The sequence below is a fragment of the Taudactylus pleione genome, unplaced genomic scaffold (assembly GCF_031769625.1).
Source record: "Taudactylus pleione unplaced genomic scaffold, aTauple2 ptg000845l, whole genome shotgun sequence".
NCBI classification, from domain to species: Eukaryota; Metazoa; Chordata; class Amphibia; order Anura; family Myobatrachidae; genus Taudactylus; species Taudactylus pleione.
In genome coordinates, this window is record NW_028285247.1 from 1817714 (window position 1) to 1843973 (window position 26260).

Sequence of the window (26260 nt, forward strand, 5' to 3'; positions counted from 1 at the left end):
GTGATGGACGCTAATGTGATTTTCATGCAGATCGAGTGATTGTTTGCTATCGCGCATGCGTATAAGCCGCACTGCTCGTGCACAGCGATCACGGATGCACATAAGAATCCATTGAAGAGTGAGTGACAGGTTGTCAGCCTTTGGGGGTGGTGACGGGGGGGTGGTCTGAGAAACGCAGGTGCGTCTGTCTGTGTAAATGCCATTACATGGGCGTGCATAAATTAGCCACTGCAAGTGCATACACAGCTCTGCTTGTCTGAAGAGCTCCCAAGGCGGTAGGTCAGACCTGTCGCACTGCCAAGATGGCCACCGAGGTTGCGGCGATGTTACCGATATTTACGCAGGTATGTGTCATCGCATGCGGTTAAGAAGGCAGCAGTGGACGTCCTTATGCTCAGGTGATCTTTGCAGACATTAGCATATTTTTGCTGCTGCGTTGCGTGCGAAGTCGCAGCTGTGATCGCATTAGCGTCCATCTCTGAATCAGGTCCTCTGTTTGGGGCTGCTTCTCCTCATACAAATCATCACCAGTCAATGAATTCCATTTAAATCTGAAGAGACAAAAACACTGGTCTGCCCATAGTGCATTGTACCCATATAAAGGGATCATCCATACAAAAGCAAATTTATGTGCACTTCATAAAAGATACTGTTAAGGTTCTCGCACAGTTGTGTAAGACCTCTAGAGCCAGGGAGAGGATCTTCTACCAATAACAGCCACCCGCTGTTCCCTTTAGTGATTTATTTATTTTCTTCATGCAAAAGAAAAGACTGAACCTTTGCTGGAACAATGAGAGCTTTTATTTAAGTGGTTCCCAAACATGAGATTTGGTCCTCTAGGGATGGGACCCCAGTTATAAATAACTGACTGTTCTTGGGGAACCTTGGCACCTATATCGGGAATTATGGAGTCCGCGGCATTAGTAGGCTTACAAGGCAAATTGCTTACTTGAAGCCTAGGCCTTTGAGGCTGGTCATTCCTCCTGGGTTACATAAAGTACAGTCTCCAATAAAATGATCAGCACTTCCACAGTACAAACAGAGGCGATCTTCCCTACGCCGTTGCCGCTCAGCTTCAGAGAGCCTGGGTCGTAAGTAACTCTGATATCCACCTTCCTTCTGCTTAGAGGATGGTATTGCTGAAAAAGGGGGGAACCGAGTCTGTCACCTCTTTTGCTACTGCTGGTAAGGATGAAATACTTCCAAAGTCCGGAGACTTACCAAAAAATTTTTGTACTAACAGATTAGTACTGCATAACAAATTTTGCAACTGTTCGGTCTTTAAACGAAATTCTTGTAACAGCTCAGGATTCATAAATTCAATAAACTGAGTTGTTCTTGAACAGTTTCTAATTGGGGTGCCATCCAATTTTTCCTCTCTAGATTGATTCTTGCAATGGGTAGTTGCGTCCAACGACTTTTGGGAGGCTTGAATTATCTGCTGCTGCAGCACATCCACACGAGATGACAATCCAAGGAAGGCTTGTAGCAGCAGCGATTGCATACTCTCAAGGTTCCGAACTTTATTCGTTAGTCCCAAATTGGGGTTCATAACTGAGGTCTGACTAGGCAAGATCTGTACCGGATTTGACAGCACTGAAACCATATTGATTCACTCCAGTAGCGTCTGTTATTTGGCCGGTTATAATGTTACAGTTCTTGCACGGTTGTGTAAGACCTCTAAAGCCAGGGAGAGGATCTTCTACCAATAACAGCTACCCGCTGTTCCCTTAGTGATTTATTTACACACTGGTACTTAGGTGGCCACCTGGATTTATGCCCCCAGCAGTAGAGGCTTACACAACCAACGAGAGACCGCAGCACTGCTGACTAGAAACACGGCTGAGGAGTGGCAGTCCTTCCTGTACTGGTACTAGCTGGAGTGAAGCTGCAGGTGATAAGTACAGGAACTGTTGTGAGTGACAGGATACTCTAGCAGTGGCAGATGATAGGTCTCAGGAATGTCTAGGGACAATGGTGCAGCTGGATAGTCAGGCAAGAAGCGAGAGGACAAACTAAGCAGGCTGCACAGCAGGAATGACCAGGACTGTGATACTGCAGGATATCAAGACAAGACTAGACTAGAATGGACTATGACAAGACTGACAGAAAAGCAAACAAGGACTGGACAGGCAAGATACATACAAGAACTAGACAGACAAAATGCAGACAAGGACTAGTGGCTGAAGTAACAAAGTTCAAGGTGCGGCCTTGAGGGCTGGGGTGCAAGAGGAACCTTAACGATGCGGCCTTGCAGACCGTGGTGCGGCTATGACAGCCGAGATTAGATACAGGCTATGATGTGGCCTTGCGGGCCGTGGTGCAGCTATGACACCCGAGATGAGATGCAGGCTATGATGCGGCCTTGCAGACCGTGGTGTGGCTATGACAGCCGAGATGATTTGCAGGCTATGATGTGGCCTTGCAGGCCGTGGTGCGGCTATGACAGCCGAGATGAGATGCAGGCTATGATGCGGTCTTGCAGACCGTGGTGTGGCTATGACAGCCGAGATGAGATGCAGGCTGAGGTGTGTCTGGAGCAATATGGCAGACAGGTGAACTCTGGCACCACAGGAACACAGGCAGCAAGCAGACTGACACTGCTTGGCTGTACTCTGGTATAAAAATCCCACAGGCAGCAGCAGGGTATATTTCACAGGCTAATGCTAAACAGACAGGCAGGTGCAGGAAACTGGAAGAATAACTCAGCATACAAGAACTGTGGAACAAGGTAAGACCGGCAACGATACAGACTTCTGAGAACAAACACTCTCCGGACGTCAGACAATATAACCGGCATGAAGTGCAGGGCTGGCTGAAACTTAAAGGAAGCAGGGTCCAATCAGAACCAATTCCTGGAGAGAGCACTTCCTAATCAAAGGCATGTGTGCACCTGAGCTCTGCACACAGACAGCTAGTAATTAGTGAGCACATGAGACAAAACACACAGACAGACATGAATGACAGGCTATGATTTAAACACAGACAAGATAGGATTTCCAGCTTCCTGCAAAAAGCCAGAACAAGAACTGGACATGATGCAGTTTCCCAGTAACAACTATGACTGGGAACTGCCACCAAGATGATTTGCTAACCACAATTCATAACAGATGCTCTTCAGACCAAACAATTCCTTCTCTCTATACAAGATGTTCTCAATTCCTCCTCTCCATACAAGATGTTCTCAATTCCTCCTCTCCATACAAGATGTTCTCAATTCCTCCTCTCCATACAAGATGTTCTCAGGAAATAAATTTTTTTAATTAGGACTTGAAGATCTGCTGCAGTCAGAAGAGGTTAGTACCAAATCTACAAAGGTGATCAGTCCAGGTATTCATCTACATAGTTCACATATATCAGGCTTTATAACATACACAACTAAACCTACCTGTTAGTCATTAATGTCATACAGCCTGATAGTAAGTAAGGCAATCAGAGTTCTGTTGACTCAGGTCTGCATGAGAAGCTGCCCTGCCATTCTGTACTGTGTTATTTGGAAGTTTCAGGTGGGTCCATCATCAATGGAAAGACAGAAATAATTACACACCGTACATGTGACCTATGCAGAAGAGTACCTGGACTGATCACCTTCACTTGGTACTAACCTCTTCTGACCACAATAGCAGCAACAGATCTTCAAGTCTTAAGGGGCCTATCCATTACATGACTTTGTGAACAATCCGACCAAAACCAGGAGGTTTTGGTCGCATTGTTCACAAAGTCTTGTAATGGATAGCCGGCAAGAACCAGCGTTGAGCGTGCACGCTGGATCCTTGCCGACCTCGACTATCTACTGAATATGCTTGTCAACCTGACGATGCTCGTCAGGTTCGGCATGTTCAGAGATAGAAGGTCGGACTCCTGCACTAAATGACGTTCAGTGAACGCCATTCAGTGTGGGCACCGCACCTCGGCGACCTGAAGGTCTGAACACTAGACGTTCAGTCTTTCAGGTCACCTAGTGGATAGGCCCCTTAAATTCTAAAGTTTATTTCCTGAGAACACCAGGTATGGAGAGCAGAAATTGTTTGATTATTGTAAAGAACCTCAGATAAGCTCACAACTATCCTTTATGAAGCATGCATAAAAATGTTCTTTTGGGTGTGTGATCCCTTTACATGGGATAATGCATGGGGTGCAATCGGGAAACCGGCTGACGTGATCCCGACAGCCGGCTTCCCGATTGCTTTATCCCGGCGTGGGTTAAATGACAGGCGGCTATATCTAGACGCCTGTAATTTCCCCGACGCCGGGAGACAGGCGCCCGGCATCCCGATCTAAGGGATGCCGGGTGCCGCGAACGGACAGCCGCGGGGAGGGTTAGGTTTAGGGCTCCCGGGGGCCACTTAGGGTTAGGCACCCCCCCCCCCCCCCGGGAGGGTTAGGCAACTGGGAAGGGGGGGGTTAGGGTTAGACACTTGGGGGTGAGGTTAGGGTTAGGTTAGTATATACTTACCTGAGGACGATCAGCCGGCATTATTTCATACCGATTCCTAATGCATTATGGATGCCCCCTTATTTTTATCTATATATACACTATATCAACTATGTAGTCAAAAGTGATTGGACACCCTCTCGCAAGTGAAATGCATAGCATGCATACCATTGCACACGAGTTACAAATGGCCACTAATGTGGCCGTTTCGACAAGAACAGTTCGTGGAGATACCCATGTACTTGTAGCTCTACGGAAACAACTAATGTTTTTAGCAGAATGACAATGCCACCTGTCATGTTTCCAGGACGATGCTGGACTGGTATACAGGAAATTCGGTAACCTGGATGGACTGGCCAGCTCAGAGTCCAAATCTTTACCCCATTGAGAACCTCTTGAACAAATCGGAGTGACAGGTGCATTCTAGGGCAACTCTACCTTCAGTGTCACTGTTGGTCACTGTACTTAAGGCGGAATGGCAAAACATACCGCCTGCTGTTGTCCAGGAACTTGTGGACAGTTTGCCAAGAAGGGAGTCTGTAGGTCCACCACGTGCAGTGATTACTTCAAAGTACTGATGTCAATAAAATCTTGTTGATCTATTTGCTGTCAGTGTCCAATCACTTTTGCCTACATAGTGTATATTTCTTTCTACCTAACCACTAAACTATTAAAAATAAGAATTGTCCTCAATGAAAGGAGACTGCTTTTATTCTAGCACATCTAAGTCTGAAGCAGAAGCCAATCATAATAAGAATGACTGAGCTAAGAAGGTGAACGCTTCTCAAGCCGCTCTCTGTATGAAATTATGCATTGTCCTTGAAAATGAAATACAGAATGAATGCAGTAAGCAATTACATTCAGTGTTAAATATGATTAGGGATCAAGCAATATCCTTGACAAATGCTGATGGTTCATGCCATGAAATCGTATCTTAGCAATTTAGCTAAATAGAATCCTCCAGCTTTGTACATAGAAAATGATTTAACTCCATATTTTGCAGACTTTATAAGCTGGTCATAACAATTCCTAACAGCCGTCTGCTGATTGTAAATGAGACTTCAATTCTCTCAAATGCATAGTAAATAACACAATTAAGCTGTAGCTTGTGTGCAAATAAATATTTCTTCTCTGCATATCTGTATTAATGGTATAGGTATTTTCATAGGGAGCTACATATGCAGTGACCAGCACATTAGTGCCCTGTGGCACCCTACACCCGGAGTGCTATTTTTATGTTTTATTTTACTATGCATGTAATCCCTTACTATTAATAATATTGATTGAAAACTAAAGTTCTACCTTCTAACATCCTGCAGGCAGAAATTACCTTTTAAAGTTCTGGAATTATGGGTTGCTTTATAAAAATCTAAATGTTCAGTAATCTGTAGCAGATAATCAGACATTTGGTTTCATTGTCAAAAATAATTGCAGATTACATGCTATGGGTTACTTAACTGAATTAGGTGCGAAGCTAAAACAGACCCTTGCGCAATGTATGGCTGCGCACACTGCCAGTAATTACAGCAGGAAAACCTTGCTTGTAAGTAAATATAGGAACGCTTACATAAGCAGTGTAGGGTTGGAGCTGGGATTGGGAATTAATTGCTGTAACAGAGAGCTGCATGTTTAAAGACCTCATTATTCAGACATTAAGCTTGCCATTCTGTTCAGTCCGATATACAACCTACAGGCTTGATCTGGCCTCATTTGTGGGCAGTTAAATTTCATTGGGTAAAGTTTGGTGCTTGGGTGGAGTAACCAAGTCACTTCCTGCTCATACTGAGAGCTGGCACACCCTGGATGATTGCAGTCTCCTTCATATCTTGATATAACTAGTTACTATCAGATTACCTGGAGTCACACAAGCTCCAAATCAAGTCTTGCATGGCAGATTTATAAATCCAGCCTCTATACAATTTTGTTCAGTCATTAAGAGATTGGAAACGTAGTTTGTTTTTGTTTTTTTTCTCCTCAGGAACGTCTGCAAACCGTTATCCGACAGGGCGGTCACAGTAAAGACTTTATAAGATCACATTGATGCCCACCATGACTAGGGTTCGGAGAAGAGCCAGATGACTGCAAATTGTTCTACAGAATGAGAAAAGCTGCTGTACCATCATGAATTTGCTGGAAAGAGCTTGGTCTCCAGAAGAAGAACAGAGGATCTGGGAACACAGTAACCTGCATCAGTAGTGTACATGACATTAGTGAAGAATACTCCTGCTGACTAATTTAACTCATAACCACTAAAATACTGCTCCTAACTAATATGACTATTTCATATTCACACCGGATGCAAAATATGACTGTATCAAAGTAAAGAGTAATTGCTCTATGATAAAATGGACATATAACATGAACTAAGAAAATGTTACAGTATTTCGTTTGCAGTTAGAGCGGGCAATGGGATTAATGTTATGTGTTTTCATTAATAATATTTTTATATATATATAAAATATGTAAGCAGCCTGTCACAAAAAAAAAAGATCTCTCCTGTGCACAATGAAATGCTACACAGGACAAAAATGGTGAAAATGCAGAGTGGGCAATAACTAGAAACTCACCATAGAGGCGAAACGTAAATAAACACGATTATTTTGGTCATATCTGCAAACTTAAAGGGCAACTACACAATTATTTAATAGCCCGAATTAAAAAGTAATACAATTGTAGATAAAAAGCTCTCAATGGAAAACCACACTGGTCAAATGATAAGCAGTATGCCAGGCTACTGTAGCTGTCTTTACTTTGAAAAAGCTTGGAAAAGGGGCACAATCTCTGGACTTCAAAGACCCATTTCTCCCTTGGTATATGACTTGTAGTCCCTTCCTGTAAACAATCAGAGCTGACATCGAAGTGAGGAGAGGAGCTACAGAGGCTAGATATGGTTATGGAGCTGTTGGGAGGAGGGGAGGGAAGAACAACAGAATCATTTAACTATATCCCGGCAGTGCTATGAGACACAGATAAAACTTGTAACACCTCTACATCAAGTATTCTCTTTCATATGTGTGTCAATGTCTGCCTTTAGTTTTCTGTTTATAATGACACATATGTTCTCACAACAGGACTATATTATCATGCAAGGCACACAAGCGGCTATGCAATTCCGTGTGTTTTAAAATGCAGCAGGTTGTGTCTAGACACCTTGCTGCATCTGCGTTCCAAGCGCTGTGACTGAGGTCTCAGCCTGGGATCACCATTGCAACCTCCTTTAGCCAGGCTGCAGTAGCCAGTGTTGGACAGGGGCATGAAGTGCCCACCGGGGGAATGCAGTAAATACTGTTAGTGAATGTATGATAATATACCAGATTAATAACAGTAGTGCATTGAAAATACATAATAGTCCTGTCATGTATAATTTAAGTGCACAGTCTGGAACCTGATCCCTAGAGAAGGGGGTGGGCCCTCCGGCAGTGGGGCCCACCGGGGGTTTCCCCTGTACCCCTGTGGGCCAGTCCGACCCTGGCAGTAGCTAAAGCCTACCACAGCCTGGCCGGGTCCTAGAAGCTGTAAGGCCACCCCCCCGCTCTGCCTCAAATGCTCCAGCATGTCCATCATGCTGCAGCTTGGGGGGGGGGTGTCTGCGAACGGGATTGCAAAACCCGTTCTGCACATGCGCAGAATGGGACCCGTGTATGCACAGACCCTAAACCTTCGGAGATGTGCGCTAACCATCGGGTTAGCGTACATCTCTGAATAAGGCCCAAAGTTATCAGTATTACTTAAGACAATGCACATTTTCTTAAGGCTTTTAGTAATGCGTCAATTCTTTTTGCCACTTTTGTCTTATTATATATACAGTCAGGTCCATAAATATTGGGACATTGACAGAATTTTCATATTTTGGCCTCTATTCACCACCACAATGGCTTTGAAATGAAACAAACAAGATGTGCTTTAACTGCAGACTTTCAGATTTAATTTGAGGGTAATTACATCCAAATCAGGTGAACGGTGTAGGAATTACAACGGTTTCTATATGTGCCTCCCACTTTTTATGGGGCCAAAAGTAATGGGACAAACTAAACAATCCTAAATCTAACTTTCACTTTTTAATACTTTGTTGCAAATCCTTTGCAGGCAATTTACAGCCTGAAGTCTGGAACGCATAGACATCACCAAACGCTGGGTTTCATCCCTGGTGATGCTCTGCCAGGCCTCTACTGCAAATGTCTTCAGTTCCTGCTTGTTCTTGGGGCATTTTCCCTTCAGTTTTGTCTTCATCAAGTGAAATGCATGCTCAATCGGATTCAGGTCAGGGGATTGACTTGGCCATTGCATAACATTCCACTTTTTAGCCTTAAAAAACTCCTTGGTTGCTTATGCAGTATGCTTCGGGTCATTGTCCATCTGCACTGTGAAGCGCCGTCCAATGAGTTCTGAAGTATTTGACTGAATATGAGCATATAATATTGCCCGAAACACTTCTGAATTCATTCTGCTGCTTTTGTCAGCAGTCACATCATCAATAAATACAAGGGAACCAGTTCCATTGGCAGCCATACATGCCCACGCCATGACACTACCACCACCATGTTTCACTGATGAAGGTGGTATGTTTTGGATCATGAGCAGTTCCTTTCCTTCTCTTCTCTTCCCATCACTCTGGTACGAGTTGATCTTTGTCTCATCTGTCCATAGGATGTTGTTCCAGAACTGTAATGGCTTTTTTAGATGTTGTTTGGCAAACTCTAATCTGGTCTTCCTGTTTTTGTGGCTCACCAATGGTTTGCATCTAGTGGTGAACCCTCTATTTTCACTCTTGTGAAGTCTTCTCTTGATTGTTGACTTTGACACATATACATCTACCTCCTGTAGAGTGTTCTTGATTTGGCCAACTGTTGTGAAGGGGTTTTTCTTCACCAGGGAAATAATTCTTTTGTCATCCACCACAGTTGTTTTCCGTGGTCTTCGGGGTCTTTTGTTGTTGCTGAGCACTCCGGTGCGTTCTTTCTTTTTAAGAATGTTCCAAACAGTTGATTTGGCCACACCTAATGTTTTTGCTATCTCTCTGATGGGTTTGTTTTGATTTTTCAGCCTAATGATGGCTTGCTTCACTGATAGTGACAGCTCTTTGGCTCTCATATTGAGAGTTGATAGCAACTGATTCCAAATGCAAATGTCACACCTAGAATCAACTCCAGACCTTTTACCTGCTTAATTGATAATGAAATAACGAGGGAATAGCTCACACCTGTCCATGAAATGGCTTTTGAGTTGATAGTCCCATTACTTTTGGTCCCTTAAAAAGTGGGAGGCACATATTGAAACTGTTGTAATTCCTACACCGTTCACCCGATTTGGATGTAATTACCCTCAAATTAAATCTGGAAGTCTGCAGTTAAAGCACATCTTGTTTGTTTCATTTCAAAACCATTGTGGTGGTGAATAGAGGCCAAATTCTGAAAATTCTGTAAATGTCCCAATATTTATGGACCTGACTGTGTATATATATATATATATATATATATATATATACACACAGTATATTACAGAAATATTTGTCCAGTTCTGCCCCTGGGTTGTGTGGGGGATGATGTACAGCATTTCAGTACTTATGTAGAATTTATAGTAGCTACATTTCTCAGGATTGTGCTTCTTTCTGTGCCGACTTCACTGTGACCTGCCAGCACTTAGGAAGTTGTATATGGTAGAAGAGCACATGGATCATACTTGTCTACTCTCCCAGGACTGTCGGGAGCCTACCGAAAATCGGGTGCCGCTCCCCGGCACCCCGCAAGAAAAGGCAAGTCCCCCGCATCGTCCGCCAGCACCCCGTGACTACACGTAAAAGTGGGTGGTTCAGGGGGCGATGATGCGATTTGTGCTGAATCGTGTCATCGTAGCCCCGCCCCCTGCTTTGAATGAAATGCCGGCAATATCAGCATTGTAAAGGGGGGGCGGTGCTGCGATGACACAATCTTGTAGACACGCCTCCGCTCCGCCCACTTATGCCGTCCACACCCTCCCTGCTGCACTCTATGACAAAACTAGCAAGCTCATGGCTCTTCTTGTATAGTGACTGTGTTTTGTGAAACACTGCAGCCAGTATGTCGTACATATTCTTTCTCTCCTGTCTCTGTGTATCACAGTATTATTCTTAAGCAGATACTGTTTGTCTGATTTCCAGTTTTATTCTTACTCTTTGCATGTGAGCACAGTAAAGATAAATGATATTATGCAGTTTGCATTCAGCATAGAAATATAATTTCACACAAATTTTTATATGTGTCCCATACGTCCCAACTTTGCAGCAGAGGAAGTCTGGAGATCAGGACTATTGCGGTCTATGGTGTGTATACACACATTGCAATAAAACAACTCACTTATGGGCTTATGTTATCTAACAGAATTATGTAAGCAGAGTACATGTGCTGTATCCAGTAGCACCCAAATGGATATTTGCAACAATTCAATATCAGTTTACTATGGTTTACACTATGTGATTGCTGTTTGCATCACGGTTTTCACCCTTTAGCCACTAATGCTTTTCTTACCCCTGTGCTAACCTATTATGGCACTTTTCAGACGGGTTGGGTATGGGATGCCGGCGCTCAGGATCCCAGGGGTCAGAATTCTGAAGCCAGCATCCCGACAGGGTTAGAATACCGACATATGTTGGTAAGTATCTTAACCCTCCCCGCACCCTAAACATAACCTCCCCCCTAGTGCCTAAATCTAGCCCTCCCCCCCTAGTACCTAACGCTATCCTTCAACTTAGTGCCTAACCCTATCCCCAATCCGCCCCCTAAGCCCACTACTTACCGTTGGGATGCCAACGCCGGGATTCTGACTGGTGTCGGGATTCAGGCGCCAGCATTCCAACAGCCGGGATTTCACCTACCTCCCTCCCAGACTGGTCACATTCCAACATCAATAATAGTATTTTTTGTTTTTTTATACAGTACCCAAACAAACTATTTTTTCCCAGAAAGCTTTGAATTTTTACAAAATACCATTAGTTTGTTTATATTTGACAAAGTAAATGTACCCAAAATGGGCAAAAAAAGTTTGTTTTCTTACTGAAATTGCTAGCATACTAACTAAAGGCATTAATCCGCCTTTTCAAAACAGCATTACATGTATTCTTTGTATCTATTACCCTTCTTTCACTATATGATGGCATTCTAGATATAGGTTTTCTTAATAAAATCTGCACTTAAAGATTATAATGCTTTTTTTTTTGCTAGTTTAAATAAAACAAAACATAAAATGTGTGGGAATAATCTAGTAGCCCAACAAAGCATGCTATTGTGATAAGTAGACAGCCTACCACATCATATCAGGGCACACCTCAGTTTATTGAAGCTAGGATGGGGGAGATCTTGGCTTTGGTATAAGGTGATATTGTCTGGAAATCACCACATAGTAATATATACTAAGAAAGAGAAAACTCCCCTATTTCGAATGACTGTACCCCGTCTATAGGTGCCAGGATGGGGAGATTGGGCTGTACTAGTATTTCTGTAGTGCAGGATGAAACTGTGAGAACCAGACAACTAAGGGGCCACAATATTTGAAAGAGGCGACAATCTCATTCAAATAAGGGTGTTCCTGAGATTATTAAAGCCAGGAGAGATCATCTCCTATTCCTGGACTAATAATAATGATTTATGTAGTGTAGGGGGTTATTGTATGGTGATAATGCTGATCACCAGACTGTAACTACATAAGTGAGCGCAAAATCTGAGGAGACTCCGCCCTTGCAAACAAGGATAATCCTGAGTCTCTAGGTTCTAGTATGAGGGAGAGAAAGTTCCACTTCTGGCCTTTTTGCAGTAGTGTGTATTGGAGATGTGCGGTTTGGTTTTCCTGAAATTTGAACATACCCCAACTTAGTGGTTCTAAGTCGAATCGAGTCCCAGTTCGGAATCACTTTAAGGTTCCGAGTGGAACCGAATCCTGGTACGGGTCTGCGGTCAGTTCAGAACTCGGATTTAAAAATGTAACTGTTCCAAATTACATGACTTTATCTGTTTTCAGTAGCAGCAAGCAGCAGAGGGGATTCTCAGGTAAGTTCCCCTACTTTAAAGTCCTGCAGTGCTTGGAATGAATGTGACTCATCCTTAGTACTTTTGACGTATATTCAGAGTTCGAGTTACACTTGTTCATAGCACTGAAGGGGTTAATTCAGCGTTGCCGACTTGTAGCTCCCTCCTTCCTGGAGGAAGCTGTCGGGTATCCTCAGCAGGGGGCGTGTCCCATCAGAAGGGGGCGTGACCTGGACTACAACTAGTCAATGGGGGCGGGGCATGGGCGTGACAACGCGATCGCAGGCCCCGCCCCCTCTTCACAATGCCAAGATAAATGGCAGTGTGAAGCAGGGGGCAGGGCCATGATGACGCGAATCGCGTCATCGGGCCCCCCGCTGACGAGGATAATACTGTATTCGCGGGGGGAGCGGCGGCGAGCCAAATGGATCTCCGGGGACCGGGAGATTTACCTACCTTTCCGGGGGGCCGGGAGCGGCACCCGATTTTCGGGAGGCTCCCGACCAAATCTGGAGGGTAGGTAAGTATGGGTTAATTAATACCTTCTAAGACTGCTTCAGAGAGATTTTTATTCTTGCATTCAGTTATGTGCACTGTATAAACGAGTGTTTCTCAAATCCAGTTCTCGGGCTATACTAACAGTCCATATTTTCCAGGTCTTCTCACAGAATCAAAAGTAAAATAATTAGAACCACTTGTGAATCTTTTAAAATGTGTCAGTCCGTAATGAATACACCTGTGCTCCAGCAAGGAGATATAGAAAACATGCACTGTAAAGCTGGCCATACACCAGACCAACTTTCCTCCAACCATCCAACTAGGTTGGAATGAAAATCCGGTAATGTATGGGAGCAAATTACAATCAGCAATTTGCTGCCAAACACCAGAAAACACAAAAGAGGTCATTCAGGCAAGTTGGTTAAATTATCTGTTCGATTTAAACAACTTGGAAAAACAGAAAAACTGGAGATCTAACAGACCACCAAAGACTCTATATAGAGAGCACTCTTAGTAGCACAGTAATATTGAAAATACAGGAATAATTAAAACTTAACCTTTATTCCAAATACAGTGCATTTAAAATAAACTCACACGTACACATAACAAAGTAAGGTGTGATTAGGTGCAGAAAACACATATGGTAATAGGATCTTGGATACCAAGTTCCTAAATACGTCTAGGACGGTGAAATATTACAAACAATATATAAAATAAAACATGATATATACATATATGTTTAAAATACACCCAGGTCAGGAAGAAGTTTGGGTTAATCTCAAAGCTCATTCATTGGATATATTCATACTTGCCTGCTTTTGAAAAAGCATTTCAGGGAGATTGTGGAAGCAGCACCTATGAGCGTGGCGGTAAAGTGGGCGTGTACTGCTACACCTGAGAGGCGTGTCATAAACTGACTTACATCCAAATGTAAATGAGCCCCAAAGCAGTTAGTAAGATCTACGTGTTGATTAAAACACACTGATACTTTTCAGAAAATGCATGTAGCCATAGGGACCATTGTGCCTTATAACCAATGCCGGGACATTATATTATCCCATTTGAATGTACATATCACTGTTTTTTCTTTTATATAACAGCTTCATAATGGTAGTAAGGTGCAATCAGGGAGATTGCTAGTCTCTTCAGGGAGACAGGGAGATTGCTGCTATTTCAGGGAGTCTCCCTGACAATCAGGGAGAGTTGGCAAGTATGGATATATTCCAAATGTGTCAGTTTTAATTCTGCTCCAGTTGAGCAAAGGCAGAGACGTGGAAATTTGTTATACAGGAGGTTCTGCAGCTTCCTATCATACCTATCAGTATTGGATAGGAAGTGACAGACCCCTGTTGTGCAGTATCCCCTGGAAACAACAGTATTAGTAATCCTGTGCAGCTGTTTGTTTCTGCTTGCAAGTGTCGTGCCCAATCCACATTAGTGGATTAAGGGGTATAGGGCACCTGATGAGAGTGCTAATGAGCTGTCTTGGCGCAGCTGTAGGGCACCCTTAGGTACGGGTACGACGCACGTTTCGCCTGCTTCAGGCGGATCCTCATGACGAAGCCAAGCAGGCGAAATGCTTTTCGGACCCGTACCTAAGGGCGCCCTACAGCAGCGCAATGTCAGGGCACCCCTACTCCCAGGTTGTATGAGGAGAAATGCATGCTGTCCAGTGAGCACTTATTTAGTGCAGTGATAATATATATGTGTATTACCAATGTTAATGAATGCTGATTCATGTCCCTGCATATGAGCTAATAAGGCGCTCTAGCCGGATATGATTAATGTATTTCTATATTGATGTGATTTATACAGGTGATTAATGGGACACTATATACTGCTGTCTTTGTTGCTACAGCATAAGCATATACCGTATATACTCGAGTATAAGCCGAGTTTTTCAGCACATTTTTTGTGCTGAAAAAGCACCCCCTCGGCTTATACTCGAGTCATGCCCACATGGTACTTTGCTGAGTAGCGTACCATGCGGGCAGCGGTGCAGACTGTGTCACTGTGACACAGCCTGCACCGCGTGTGTAGCGCTGACCGGACGGAGTTTGGTCAGCGCTACACACTGCTAAACACACAGCCGCCGGAGCCGGCAGCTATGTGTTTGGTGTAATCAGCAGCCGCTGAGAGTCTGTCAGACTCTCAGCGGCTGCCGCTGCTTCCACTGCGGGAGCCATCTTCCGGCTCCCGTAGTGGGTAATGGGAGAGACGTCGTCATGACGACGTCTCCCATTATGCAAAGCGGCGGAGGAGCCTGTAGCAGCGTCGGGACCAGGAGCGGGGTTACAGGTAAGTGTTGTTTTTTTTTTACATTTCTTTCTACTGGGGGGGCTACTACCGGGGGGTACTACCTGGGGGGGATATCGCTACTGGGGGCACTACCAGAGGGGGGGGATTAATAATGGGGGAACTACCAGGGGGGGGATGTTGCTACTGGGGGCACTACCATGGAGGGGGGGAATACTGGGGGCATTACCAGGGGGGATGTTGGTACTGGGGGCACTACCAGGGGGGGTTAATACTGGGGGCACTACCAGGGGGGGATATTGCTACTGGGGGCTCTACCAGGGGGGATATTAATATTGGGGGCACTACCAGGGGGATGTTGCTACTGGGGGCACTACCAGGGGGGGATTAATACTGGGGGCACTACCAGGGGGGGATATTGCTACTGGGGGCACTACCAGGGGGGGATATTACTACTGGGGGCACTACCAGGGGGGGATATTACTACTGGGGGCACTACCAGGGGGGGATTACTACTGGGGGCACTACCAGGGGGGGATTACTACTGGGGACAGTACCAGAGGGGGGATTACTACCAGCAGCTGCTGCATTTCCCACCCTAGGCTTATACTCGAGTCAATAAGTTTTCCCAGTTTTTTGTGGTAAAATTAGGTACCTCGGCTTATATTCGGGTCGACTTATACTCGAGTATATACGGTAACCCCTGTTGAGCTGGTAATATATGTTTAGTTAATGTGCTCCGGTGGTTGTACTTATATTGACCAAGTAACTATTAGCCTGATCACACCGCACTGGCACTTCCATGACACACTGCACTTTGTTTAACAACAGATTATGTTCAAATGATTTTTGTCTTTGAAATGACTAATATGAAGAGTTTGCTCCTGGCATACATGTTATTTACATGTCCTCACAATTGATTACTCTCCGGTTGAGTATACAGTTATTACTCAGTAATTCTTCAACTTGTGAATTTATGGTATCCAAAGCTCTATAATATTAAATTATATTGTCTGCTCATGATTGAATTCTATGCTTTATTATGATGCTGTACAATAATACTATTAGATAACAGGATATAATGTGGATATGAGAAACCCACCTTATGATGTGAATTTTGATATTTAACCCGGATATAACAACAAAGGCTAATTATTGTGTTTATTTTGCAAACTCACTTTGTATTTCTCTATCCATTTCCTATCAGTGCCAAGACAGCTCATTAGCTCTCTCATCAGGTGCCCTATAGCCCTTAATCCACTAATGTGGATTGGGCACGACACTTGCAAGCAGAAACAAACAGCTGCACAGAATTACTAATACTAACTGTTCTTTCCAGGGGATACTGCACAACAGGGGACTGTCACTTCCTATCAAACACTGATTGGTATGATAGGAAGCTGCAGAACCTCCTGTATAACAGATCTCCACATCCCTGCCTTTACTCCAATCCTATGCTCAACTGTAACAGAATTTTAATTGACAATTTTAAAATATATCCAATGAATGAGCTTTGAGATTAACCCAAACTTCTTCCGGACCTGGGTATATTTTAAACATATATGTAATTATCATGTGTTATTTTATATATTGTTTGTAATATTTTGCCATCCTAGAGGTATTTAGGAACTTGGTATCCAAGATCCTATTACCATATGTGTTTACTTGTGTTTTCTGCACCTAATCACACCTTACTTTGTTATGTGTACTTGTAAGTTTATTTTAAATGCACTGTAGTTGGTATAAAGGTTAAGTTTTAATTATTCCTGTATTTTCAATATTACTGTGCTTTTAAGAGTGCTCTCTACATAGAGTCTTTGGTGGTCTGTTAGACCTTCGGTTTTTCTGATTATTTTTACTCTAAGCACCACCACTACTACCCTAAAAGATTATTACTCATAGAGTATTATTGATTTGTTAAATAGTGGTTATAGCACCCCCTCATTACAGATCATTATGTGTATTGATTGACCATATACCTGTTTGGTGATATCCCCTTTTTTTCTTCCCCTATTTCTAAAAAATGATTTAAACAACTTACCTGTACAACAGTTTTCATCCGTTTTCTGGTGTTTGGGAGAAAAGTTGGTATGGTGTATGACCAGCTTTAGTATGTCCCAAGGATTGTATTTGAAAATGACTGGTATAAACTAAAGTTTGTGAACATGTAATATAATTTCTCACTCAACTAGAGAAGAAATGATAAATAATGAAAATATATGTAACTTGTATATAGTGACATTTGTACTGTATATTAGATTTATCTATTAATAACATCTGTCCACAGGTATGAAAATTAGAACTGTAACTCATATTAGCGTCTAGTTCTAAACAGGATTGAGAAAAACAATTGTGACTTGAAGTTAAAAAAAGAAATGGATTCTGTTATTAGAGGACCCCTATACTTGGGTTCCTACTGTACTTAAATATTTGATTTTTATTATATGTATATTCTATTAGTCATATAATATAGATGCATGTATGTTTGTCTATATATATATATATATATATATAATATATAAATATAGTATGTGTGTATGTGTATATATATATATATATATATATATATATATATATATATATATATATCTCACACAATGTGTGTGTGCCTAGCAGCATCAGGTTCTATCTGGAGACAAGTTATCCTGTGCTGTACTTGTGCATGGTCAATATTACTTCAGTATGAGACATGTATTGTTCAGGCAGCTTTTATTTGTTTTATGACACTGAACTTGTATGTTATTTCCCTACAGTATTTTATTGATTGTTTTGTATTTTAATTGTTTTTATTGCAACTAACGTCTACATTTTTTGATGCACAATAAAAAAAGTAACAGAGGTTGGAACATATTCAGTAGAGTTTTGATAATTTTTAAGATCACTTATTTCGTGTTGCTGTTGTTATACATTTTCTCATAACACATATTAAAAATAACAATGGTATACAAGTGGTGTCACAGTTCTGTTACAATGCACCCATAGCCTTCATTCCATGGAAACAGATAAAACCAAAATTCAGCCTTAACTTTGCTAGGAACTAATGCCATCACTAAGGCATGAAGCACACCACGGCAAACCACCAGGATCGTCCATTAGAATTCCATTAAACTCCGTACACACTGAACGTTGTGTGTACGGAGCGATATTGTCAATGGCGCCCCCGGGGGGTGTGCCGGCTTTGGTAAGTCATACACACTTGCCGATGCTGGCAACAACAAACGATGGGGGGGGCAGGACCATGCAGCATTCAGCAGCATGGCATTATAACAATATCCCCAGATTGAGCTGCATGTACAGACAACTGGGGATATCGTTTACGATCTGCGGGAGCGTGCATTGTTCGTCGTTAAGTTCATACACACTGGACGCTTTGAACGATATATCATTCAACAATATCGTTGTCGTTCATAGAAATTGTCCAGTGTGTATGCGCCCTTAGAGTTAAGGATCACTCATGACAAATCCTTGCCCTGGGCCCACCTTCTTAAGAGATGAGTTTGAATGTTATATCTCAAAGTCTAACTAATAAAACTAAGCATAGCACTAATTCTGGATAAATCACTGCGCGTAGTGTAAGGTCCTAATGGGCGGGGTGTGCTGCGTCTATGAAGAAGGGTGCCTGACCTTCTGATAATAAATGAAATAATGATGGTATAGTTGCGCTCAAAAACCCCTTTTGTTCTGGTGTGTAAATGAAAATGATAAAAGAAACAAGGTATCTAAAGGTTTAAACTAATCTTTACTATTCGAAACTGAAAGTAAACATGCAAAGAAAAATGGTATACATTACCAAAACGTAGCTCTAATCAATGTCAATGATGCAATTACAAAATGTCCATACTAAGTAGCAAAGACAGCTAAAGCAGTAACGATGGTGATGAACACCTGAAAAAGGTGTGGGGGGAGGGGAGTTTGGGGGTCATTCAGACCCGCTCGTGAGCGGCAGTACGCTCGCAAGCGGGTCAATGTTCCGCCACTGCGCATGCGCACGACGGAGGGAGCTCCATCGTGCGCATGCGCGAGACCCGGCGAGCTACGGGCTCTCCATCGCTCCGGGTCTCGAACCAAAGGGGGCATGCTGTCGATGTTGATTGACAGCACGCCCCCTTTGGTGGGCGTGCCGTCGGGCGTGCCTGCCAGACGGAGGCGTTCCCATGGGAACTCCTACCATCTGAAGTCGGCCCCACTGACATCACTAGTGATGTCAGTGGGAGTGATTTTGGCTCTCTACCACAGGGTCTGGTCGCAAGCCCGATGGTCGTGATGGTCTTTGACCATCGCGACCATCATCATGGACGCTCGCTATAGCTGTGGGTGGTCACCCACAGTTATACGAGCATCCAGGAGGACGCTCCATTTTCATGGAGGAGGGCCCTGATTCAGAGCGAGCGCTCTGGTCAGAGCGTTCAGCTCTGAATCAGGCCCTTAGATCCTCCACAATGTTAAAGACAAAAAAAAAGTAAGGGATGAAAAAAAACAAAACTATGGTCTGCCTCTTTATAACCTCTGTTTGAACACTTCATGCTTCACATTGCATTGCCCAGAAGAAGACCCCACAAGGGTTGAAACGCGTTGGCGCTACACCTATTCACACTAACAAAGAGGCGATCTGGAGACCACCACAGACGACATCTCACACCTCGGCGGCACCAGATGGGCCGCGAACACGTGACTGACCCGAAAGCGACAGGAGGGGATACGCGAGAAGACTACAAGCCGGTAAGGGGTGAGAGCGGAGCACTGTAGAGACCTGAGGAGGTAAGTCTCAATTTGGAGGGGGGTGACGGCGCCTGGTTCCCCAAGCCACAAGCGTTTTATCCCCCCCATAGACATCAGCGGTCCTTCCATTGCGGAGTGCCGGTTTCTGTCAGTTCAGTCCAGGCGTTCACCGGCGCACCACCACACTTAGGACACATAGTGTCAAAGAGAACCACCCCCCAATAACTCCAGTACCATATTTCTACCCCGAGAATCATATCCCGGGCAACAACATCTGTGCACACCATTACTTAACTAACAATCATCAAATTGTGGGACACCGCATTATCACTACACTGAGCTATCCAGGACATAACCCCCCCCCAAGACTTTCTATTGTGGTCTCCATACCCCCTCAACTTTACACCAACCTATCGGGACTATTCCTTATAAGAGCTAAATTCTGCAACAAGTTATTTCAGTCTCCCATTTTTTCTTCCCTTTTTTTTTTTAACATTGTGGATGATCTAACTCTCCTCCCACCTTATTCAGGTGTTCATCACCATTGTTACTGCTTTAGCTGTCTTTGCTACTTAGTATGGACATTTTTTAATTGCATCATTGAAATTGATCAAAGCTACGTTTTGTAAATGTATACCATATTTCTTTGCATGTTTACTTTCAGTTTCGAATAGTAAAGATTAGTTTAAACCTTTAGATACCTTGTTTCTTTTATCATTTTCATTTGCACACCAGAACAAAAGGGGTTTTTGAGTGCATCTATACCATCATTATTTAAGCATACCACTATACTTGTATTATGTTTTGTGGTCGATAAAGCAAACAGATGCAAGAAAATATTACATTTCCAGACCCTCTAACATGACTCCTGTGATCAGGTACAAAATGCTCTGCTCCTGGAATTGCCTCTTAATTTATGATCGTAGCCCCTTGTGTTGAAATACCCTTCTCATGAATTAACTAATTCAACACAGGTGGCTGCAATCATAGGTTAGGTGGGAAATCCAGGAGCAGAGTATTTTGTTCCTGATGGAAAGGGGCATGTTGGAGGGTCTGCATTTTAAACTGTGGTGGTTTCTAACAGGTGGGTAGAGTGTATTGAACTAGGTGTTCCCAGATAATACAGGCCAGTAGATAAGCTGAAGATGGTGATGTAACACTTACTGTACTCTAAAAAACTATATGACATAGCAGAACAGTCTATCAGTGATGGGATGTTGGCTGCACTGCATGACACACTGGTCCACCTGTCACATGACCAGCACCATGACAACGCAGCCTTTACACACGGCACTTTGACCTTCAGTAGCAGCATGATTGAATGCTAATAGCATGTTTGAATGCTTCGGTCCCAAGAGGTTACAGTTACAGTACTAGCAGTGGGGCTCTGTTCCCGAAACACCTCCCGTCAGGCGTCTTCCATTGTTTCATCTATGGTTAGCCCAGCAAGTCAGTATACAGCAGGAGAAGGGACATTCAAAGTGATAGATCTGTGTATGAGATCCAGACAGGAAAAGTACTGGTTACAGCCATACTGCAACACCTGGAAGAGATACTGCAGGAATCTCTTGAATGGAGCTGCCTCTAGCTTGCAGAGCAGTGATCAGGTGGAGTCAGCAGCCAGCTGTTGGGATACTGGTGTCAGTGCTATAGTTGGCATGGTGTATTGCAAAACTCAGTAATTTACCTTTATCAAAAGCGCTATTGTGTGTGATCCTTGCCCTATGTCCCCCAATCTACCAGAGGGCAAACAGTAGCAATGAAGATAGCATGTAACATGGCAATGACAGTGACACTATGCATCTGATTATTGATTTTCTGCATGAGTGGAGATGAAAGTCTAGAAAGACTGAAGGGCACCAGGTATTAAATTAAGAATTATATTCAATCCAGCTACTGGTGTCACAAACCTGAGACCAGTGATTGGTAGTTTCTCATGGTGGTGAAAAAGGTAAAAAACACACTAGGGGATATAGGTCAGAATTGGCTCAAGGAGGAACGTTTAGGAGAATCAAATGTGTTTACACTCACAGTGCCAATACTGCTGCTTTACTTAGGATTGCGGCTAGATCCCCTTCAGCTACAGGACCCTGACGTCATCAGATACTATCCACGTAGGGAATAGTGGGAATAGTAACCTGTGGCAAGCAAAGCAAGCTACCATGCCTGAAGCGAGCCCGCGAGGGTACAAATTTCTATTATTGGTGGTCAGATACTACAGTTGAGATAAAAATAAGAGTTATGGTAGACTTACCTTTGTTAACTCTTTTTCTTCGAGGTCCATAGGGTCCACAGGGATACCATGGGGAAATGTGGTTGGAATGATCCAGGCACCACACAGTTAAACGTTCAGCTCCCAGGATGCCTCAGGTCCTCCTCCACATATACCCTGCCCCTGGCCACAGGCATTCAGATTTGTAAACAAGCCTAAGGCAGGAGAAGGAAAGAGAAGAAGGAAGGACAATGTACACCAGAAACACTCTCACACAAGATTAGGGAGTCCATGACCGAAAGAAACAATTACCCAATGCAGCCAGGTGCGCCATGGTGGGTGCCCTGTGGACCTCGAAGAAAAAGAGTTAACAAAGGTAAGTCTACCATAACTCTTCTTTGGAGTCCATAGGGGGTCCACAGGGATAATATATGCAGGGCCGTCTCTTTCATTGGGCTTTTTGGGCAGGTGCCCAAGGGCCCGAAGCTTCGAGGGGCCCGTCAGTCCCCTACACAGTTCAGCCGCATCCAGTTGGTAAATGCTTTTTTTTTTTTTTTAAAGCACTGTATTCCCAGGGCCGGATTAATAATGGGGCCCACAGGCACTGCTGTAGACAGTAAAAAAAACTCCTGTCACCGCAGCCTGCCCTGACAGTGGCCGTCGGAATCAAAGCTTGCACTCAGCTAGCAGGAAAGGGCAGAGGCAGAGGGGGAGCCGTGGCTGCATCATGAAAGCATCTGACAGCTCCGCCCCCTGGCCCCTCTGTCCTCTACCACCGGGGCGAAGGCGAGCAGCGGGGGAGCCGCGGCTGCGATATGACAGCAGTGTGGGGGTGTGACTGATCCCCGGAGCTTGCAGCTCCGCTCTCTTCCACCGGGACACTGTCAGTGCTGGGCGGGCAAGAGAAGCCAAAGCAGAGGAAGGAAAGGGCGGGCAGTAGGAGGCGGAGCCAATCGCTGTAGCAGCGCAGAAAATGGTGATGTTCATTAGAGGTGAGAGATATTTTAATTATTCTGTCATCTGTGTCTTAATATTTGTTACTGCCCTGTCAGCCAGATTAAAAGTAGTGTGGGTAATGGTATGAGTGTCCTGTCATTTCCAAAATCTGCAGTTATGTGAAAAGGTATGTTTTTAGTGTAGTATAGACTGTACCATCATCAGGGGTGTATAATGCAACGTTTAATAAGAGTGTTTGCTTTATGTAAAGCAATATTACCCTTTGCTGGTTCCATATGACAACTATATTATGCTATGGGAGTCAAGCTGTTATACTTCCCACCTTCTTACTATATACTTTTAGGTGATCCCTCTACACTATGCATGAGATCTGTGAAAGTGGTGGGGGAGCGGGAAAGAGGTTTGAATAGCTCTGATCAAGAAGAGTTAGATAAACTAAAACTAAAGTTAATTCATTTACAAGGGTAACTGGTGTGTTTTATTATGAGCTTCAGTCTGCTTTGTTCATTTGGTTAATTCAACTATGTTGATCATTTTCCAAATGTACTGTTTTTTGACTCTTTATTCTATTACCCTACCTACCCTTCTTGCTTTACGGCGTGCCCTCTGTCATTTGTAACTTGCCACCTTCTCCACAGAAAATCTTGTTTTGGTTTGGACTGTATTTTAGGTTATCTGATGGTCTAAGTATTATATGGCACCCACTAACTTTCTCTATATTATATGGTGGTCACTGTATCTTCTCTGCATTATATAGCGATCACTGCAATGCTTTCTGTATTTGGCGGTTCATTGGGGGTCACTGCGATTCTCTCTTTATGATAAGGCAGTCACTGCGATGCTCTCTGTATTATATGGGAGTCACTGCGATGCTCTCTGTATTCTATGGCAGTCATTGTGATGTTCTCTGCAAGGCCGTAACTAGGGTGGTGCAACCAGTGCCATGGCACAGGGCACCGCAGGGCAGGGGTTGCTGTCAATTTTCCTGTTTGTTATCATTCTCACTTGTAGCGTCACAAGGGGGGTGCGGAGGGTGCATCCAGTGTGACAAAAATGGGGTGTGGTTCGTGGGTACGGCTAGGGGCCCCAGTGCATTGCTTTGCCCAGGGCCCACACTGCTGTTAAGACAGCCCTGAATATATGGTTGTCCTAAAGCAGATCCTCGAAGGGTGTGAATGCTCCTAAGCAGAAAGGAGAACCTGCCACCAAAAGGAAGCATCCTGAGAGGCAAAGGTGTAAAAGGCGTAGAACCTAAGGAAGGTGTGGACAGAAGACCACATGGCTGCCTTGCACAATTGTTCAGCAGAGGCACCATGAAGAAATGCCCACGATGGTCCCACAGACCGGGTAGAGTGTGCTGTCACCGTCAGGGCCGACTCTAGGGGTGTTCGACCAGTGCGGTCGCACAGGGGCGCCACCCGTAGAGGGGCGGCACCCCTCCCCAGCATCCCGATTGCAGCGGGACAGTACTGTCCCGCTGTTCCACCCGCAGGCCGAAGTGACCCGCGGGTGGTCAAATCGGGAGGTTGGGGACCCCCACCGCCGCAGCTGTGCGGCGGTGCCGGCCCCCGTAGTGTGAATGGATGCTGCGCGCATGCGCGCGGCAACCATTCACTGACGGGAGAGGGCTGGGGGAAGCGCAGCCAGTGACGGAGTGCTGGGCTTTACCCCCAGCCTGACGTTATTTGGAGGCGTGCCATGCGGGCATGCCTCCAATAATGTCACACAGGGGGTGTGGCCCATGGTAATTAGGCCACGCCCCCAAATTTGATGTTTGTTTGTTAGCTGGCCAGCCTCGTTTGTGAAAACCATATAACACAAAAAGAGTGTCTGATTTTCTAAAAGAGTTTGTACGATCCACATCCACATGGAGAGCACGAACCACATCCAGAGAGGCTTCAACTACAGAAAGGTCTGAAGACTGTAAAGCTGGAACCACACATTCACATGAAAATGAGACACTACCATAGGAAGGTAACCCACCCGTGTATGGAGGACAGCTCTATCCTAGTGAAAAATCAAAAAGGGGGAGCGACAAGAGAGCACTGCCAAATCAGGGACTCTGTGTGCAGAGGAGATAGCGAGGCGAAAAAGTGTCTTCGCTGTCAACCACTTCAAATCATACTGAGTTCAGAGGTACAAATGGGTGATCCTGTAGTCCCTTGAGAACCAAAGACAAATCCCACGGTGCCACCGGTGGGACAACGGGTGGCTGGACTCTGAAGAATTGTTTTTCAGGGTTTTCTCAAACATCTGGCAGAGAAGCCATCCTTCGCTGGAACCAAAATGACAGTGCACAGACCTGTACTCTCAGAGTGGCCAGGCGTAGACCAAGGTCTAACCCAGTCTGGAGAAAAGCAAATACGTGGGAAACCTAAAAAAAACTTAGGGTCATACTTTTTATGGGAACACCATTGACCAAAATAATGCAAAACTCTATAATAGATGTGGGCAGAGGAAGGCTTTTGTGTCCTAAGCATCGTCTGAATCACGGAGCTGGAGAAACTTTTGGCTCTTAAGATGGAAGACTCAAGAGCCACGTAGTCAAAGACAGACAAGGTAAGTCCGGATGCAGGCAGGGACCCTGCGCTAGCAGATCCAGCCATAGAGGAAGAGGAAACGGAGTTTCTATGGATAGAGTATGTCGGTGAACCAATGGTGCCTGGGCCAAGCAGGAGCTACTAGTATTACTGTGCTGTTTTCCTGCTTGAATTTCATGAGGACCCTTGGGAGAAGAAAAATCAGAGGAAATGCATATGCCAGCTTGAAGTCTCACCTCACTGCCACAAAGGCAGCTGAGGGATCTCTGGTCCTGGACCCGTACCTGGGGACCTTGTAGTTGTGACATGAGGCCGTGAGGTCTACGTCTGGTAGGCCCCATTTGTTCACCAGGAGTAGAAAAACCCCCGGGTGGAGAGCCCACTCTCTGGCGTGTATGTCCTGGCGACTTAGGAAGTCCGCTTCCCAGTAGAGCACTCCCGGGATGAATATTGCCAAGATAGCCGGAAGATGACATTCTGCCCAGATTTGTAACTTCCCTCATAGCTGCCTGACTTCACGTGCCTCCCTGATGATTGAGATAGACTACTGTGATCGCGTTGTCGGACTGGATCTGGACCAGCCTGCCTTTGAGTAGGTCCTGTGCCAGGATGAGCACTTTGTACACTGCACGTAGCTTCAGAATGT

At 44.4% G+C, this 26260-nt stretch overlaps 1 protein-coding gene across 1 annotated transcript in view; it reads left to right on the top strand.

Annotated features, from left to right (window-relative positions):
- VWA1 (von Willebrand factor A domain containing 1) overlaps window positions 1-8294 on the top strand; it is a 268972-nt gene extending 260678 nt beyond the window's left edge. Inside the window, exon 13 of the mRNA XM_088458647.1 lies at window positions 6414-8294. Within this exon, the coding sequence (XP_088314773.1) occupies window positions 6414-6454 (41 nt within the window). The 3' untranslated portion in view covers window positions 6455-8294. The remainder of the gene's footprint in view (window positions 1-6413) is intronic.
- Window positions 8295-26260: the final 17966 nt, after the last annotated feature.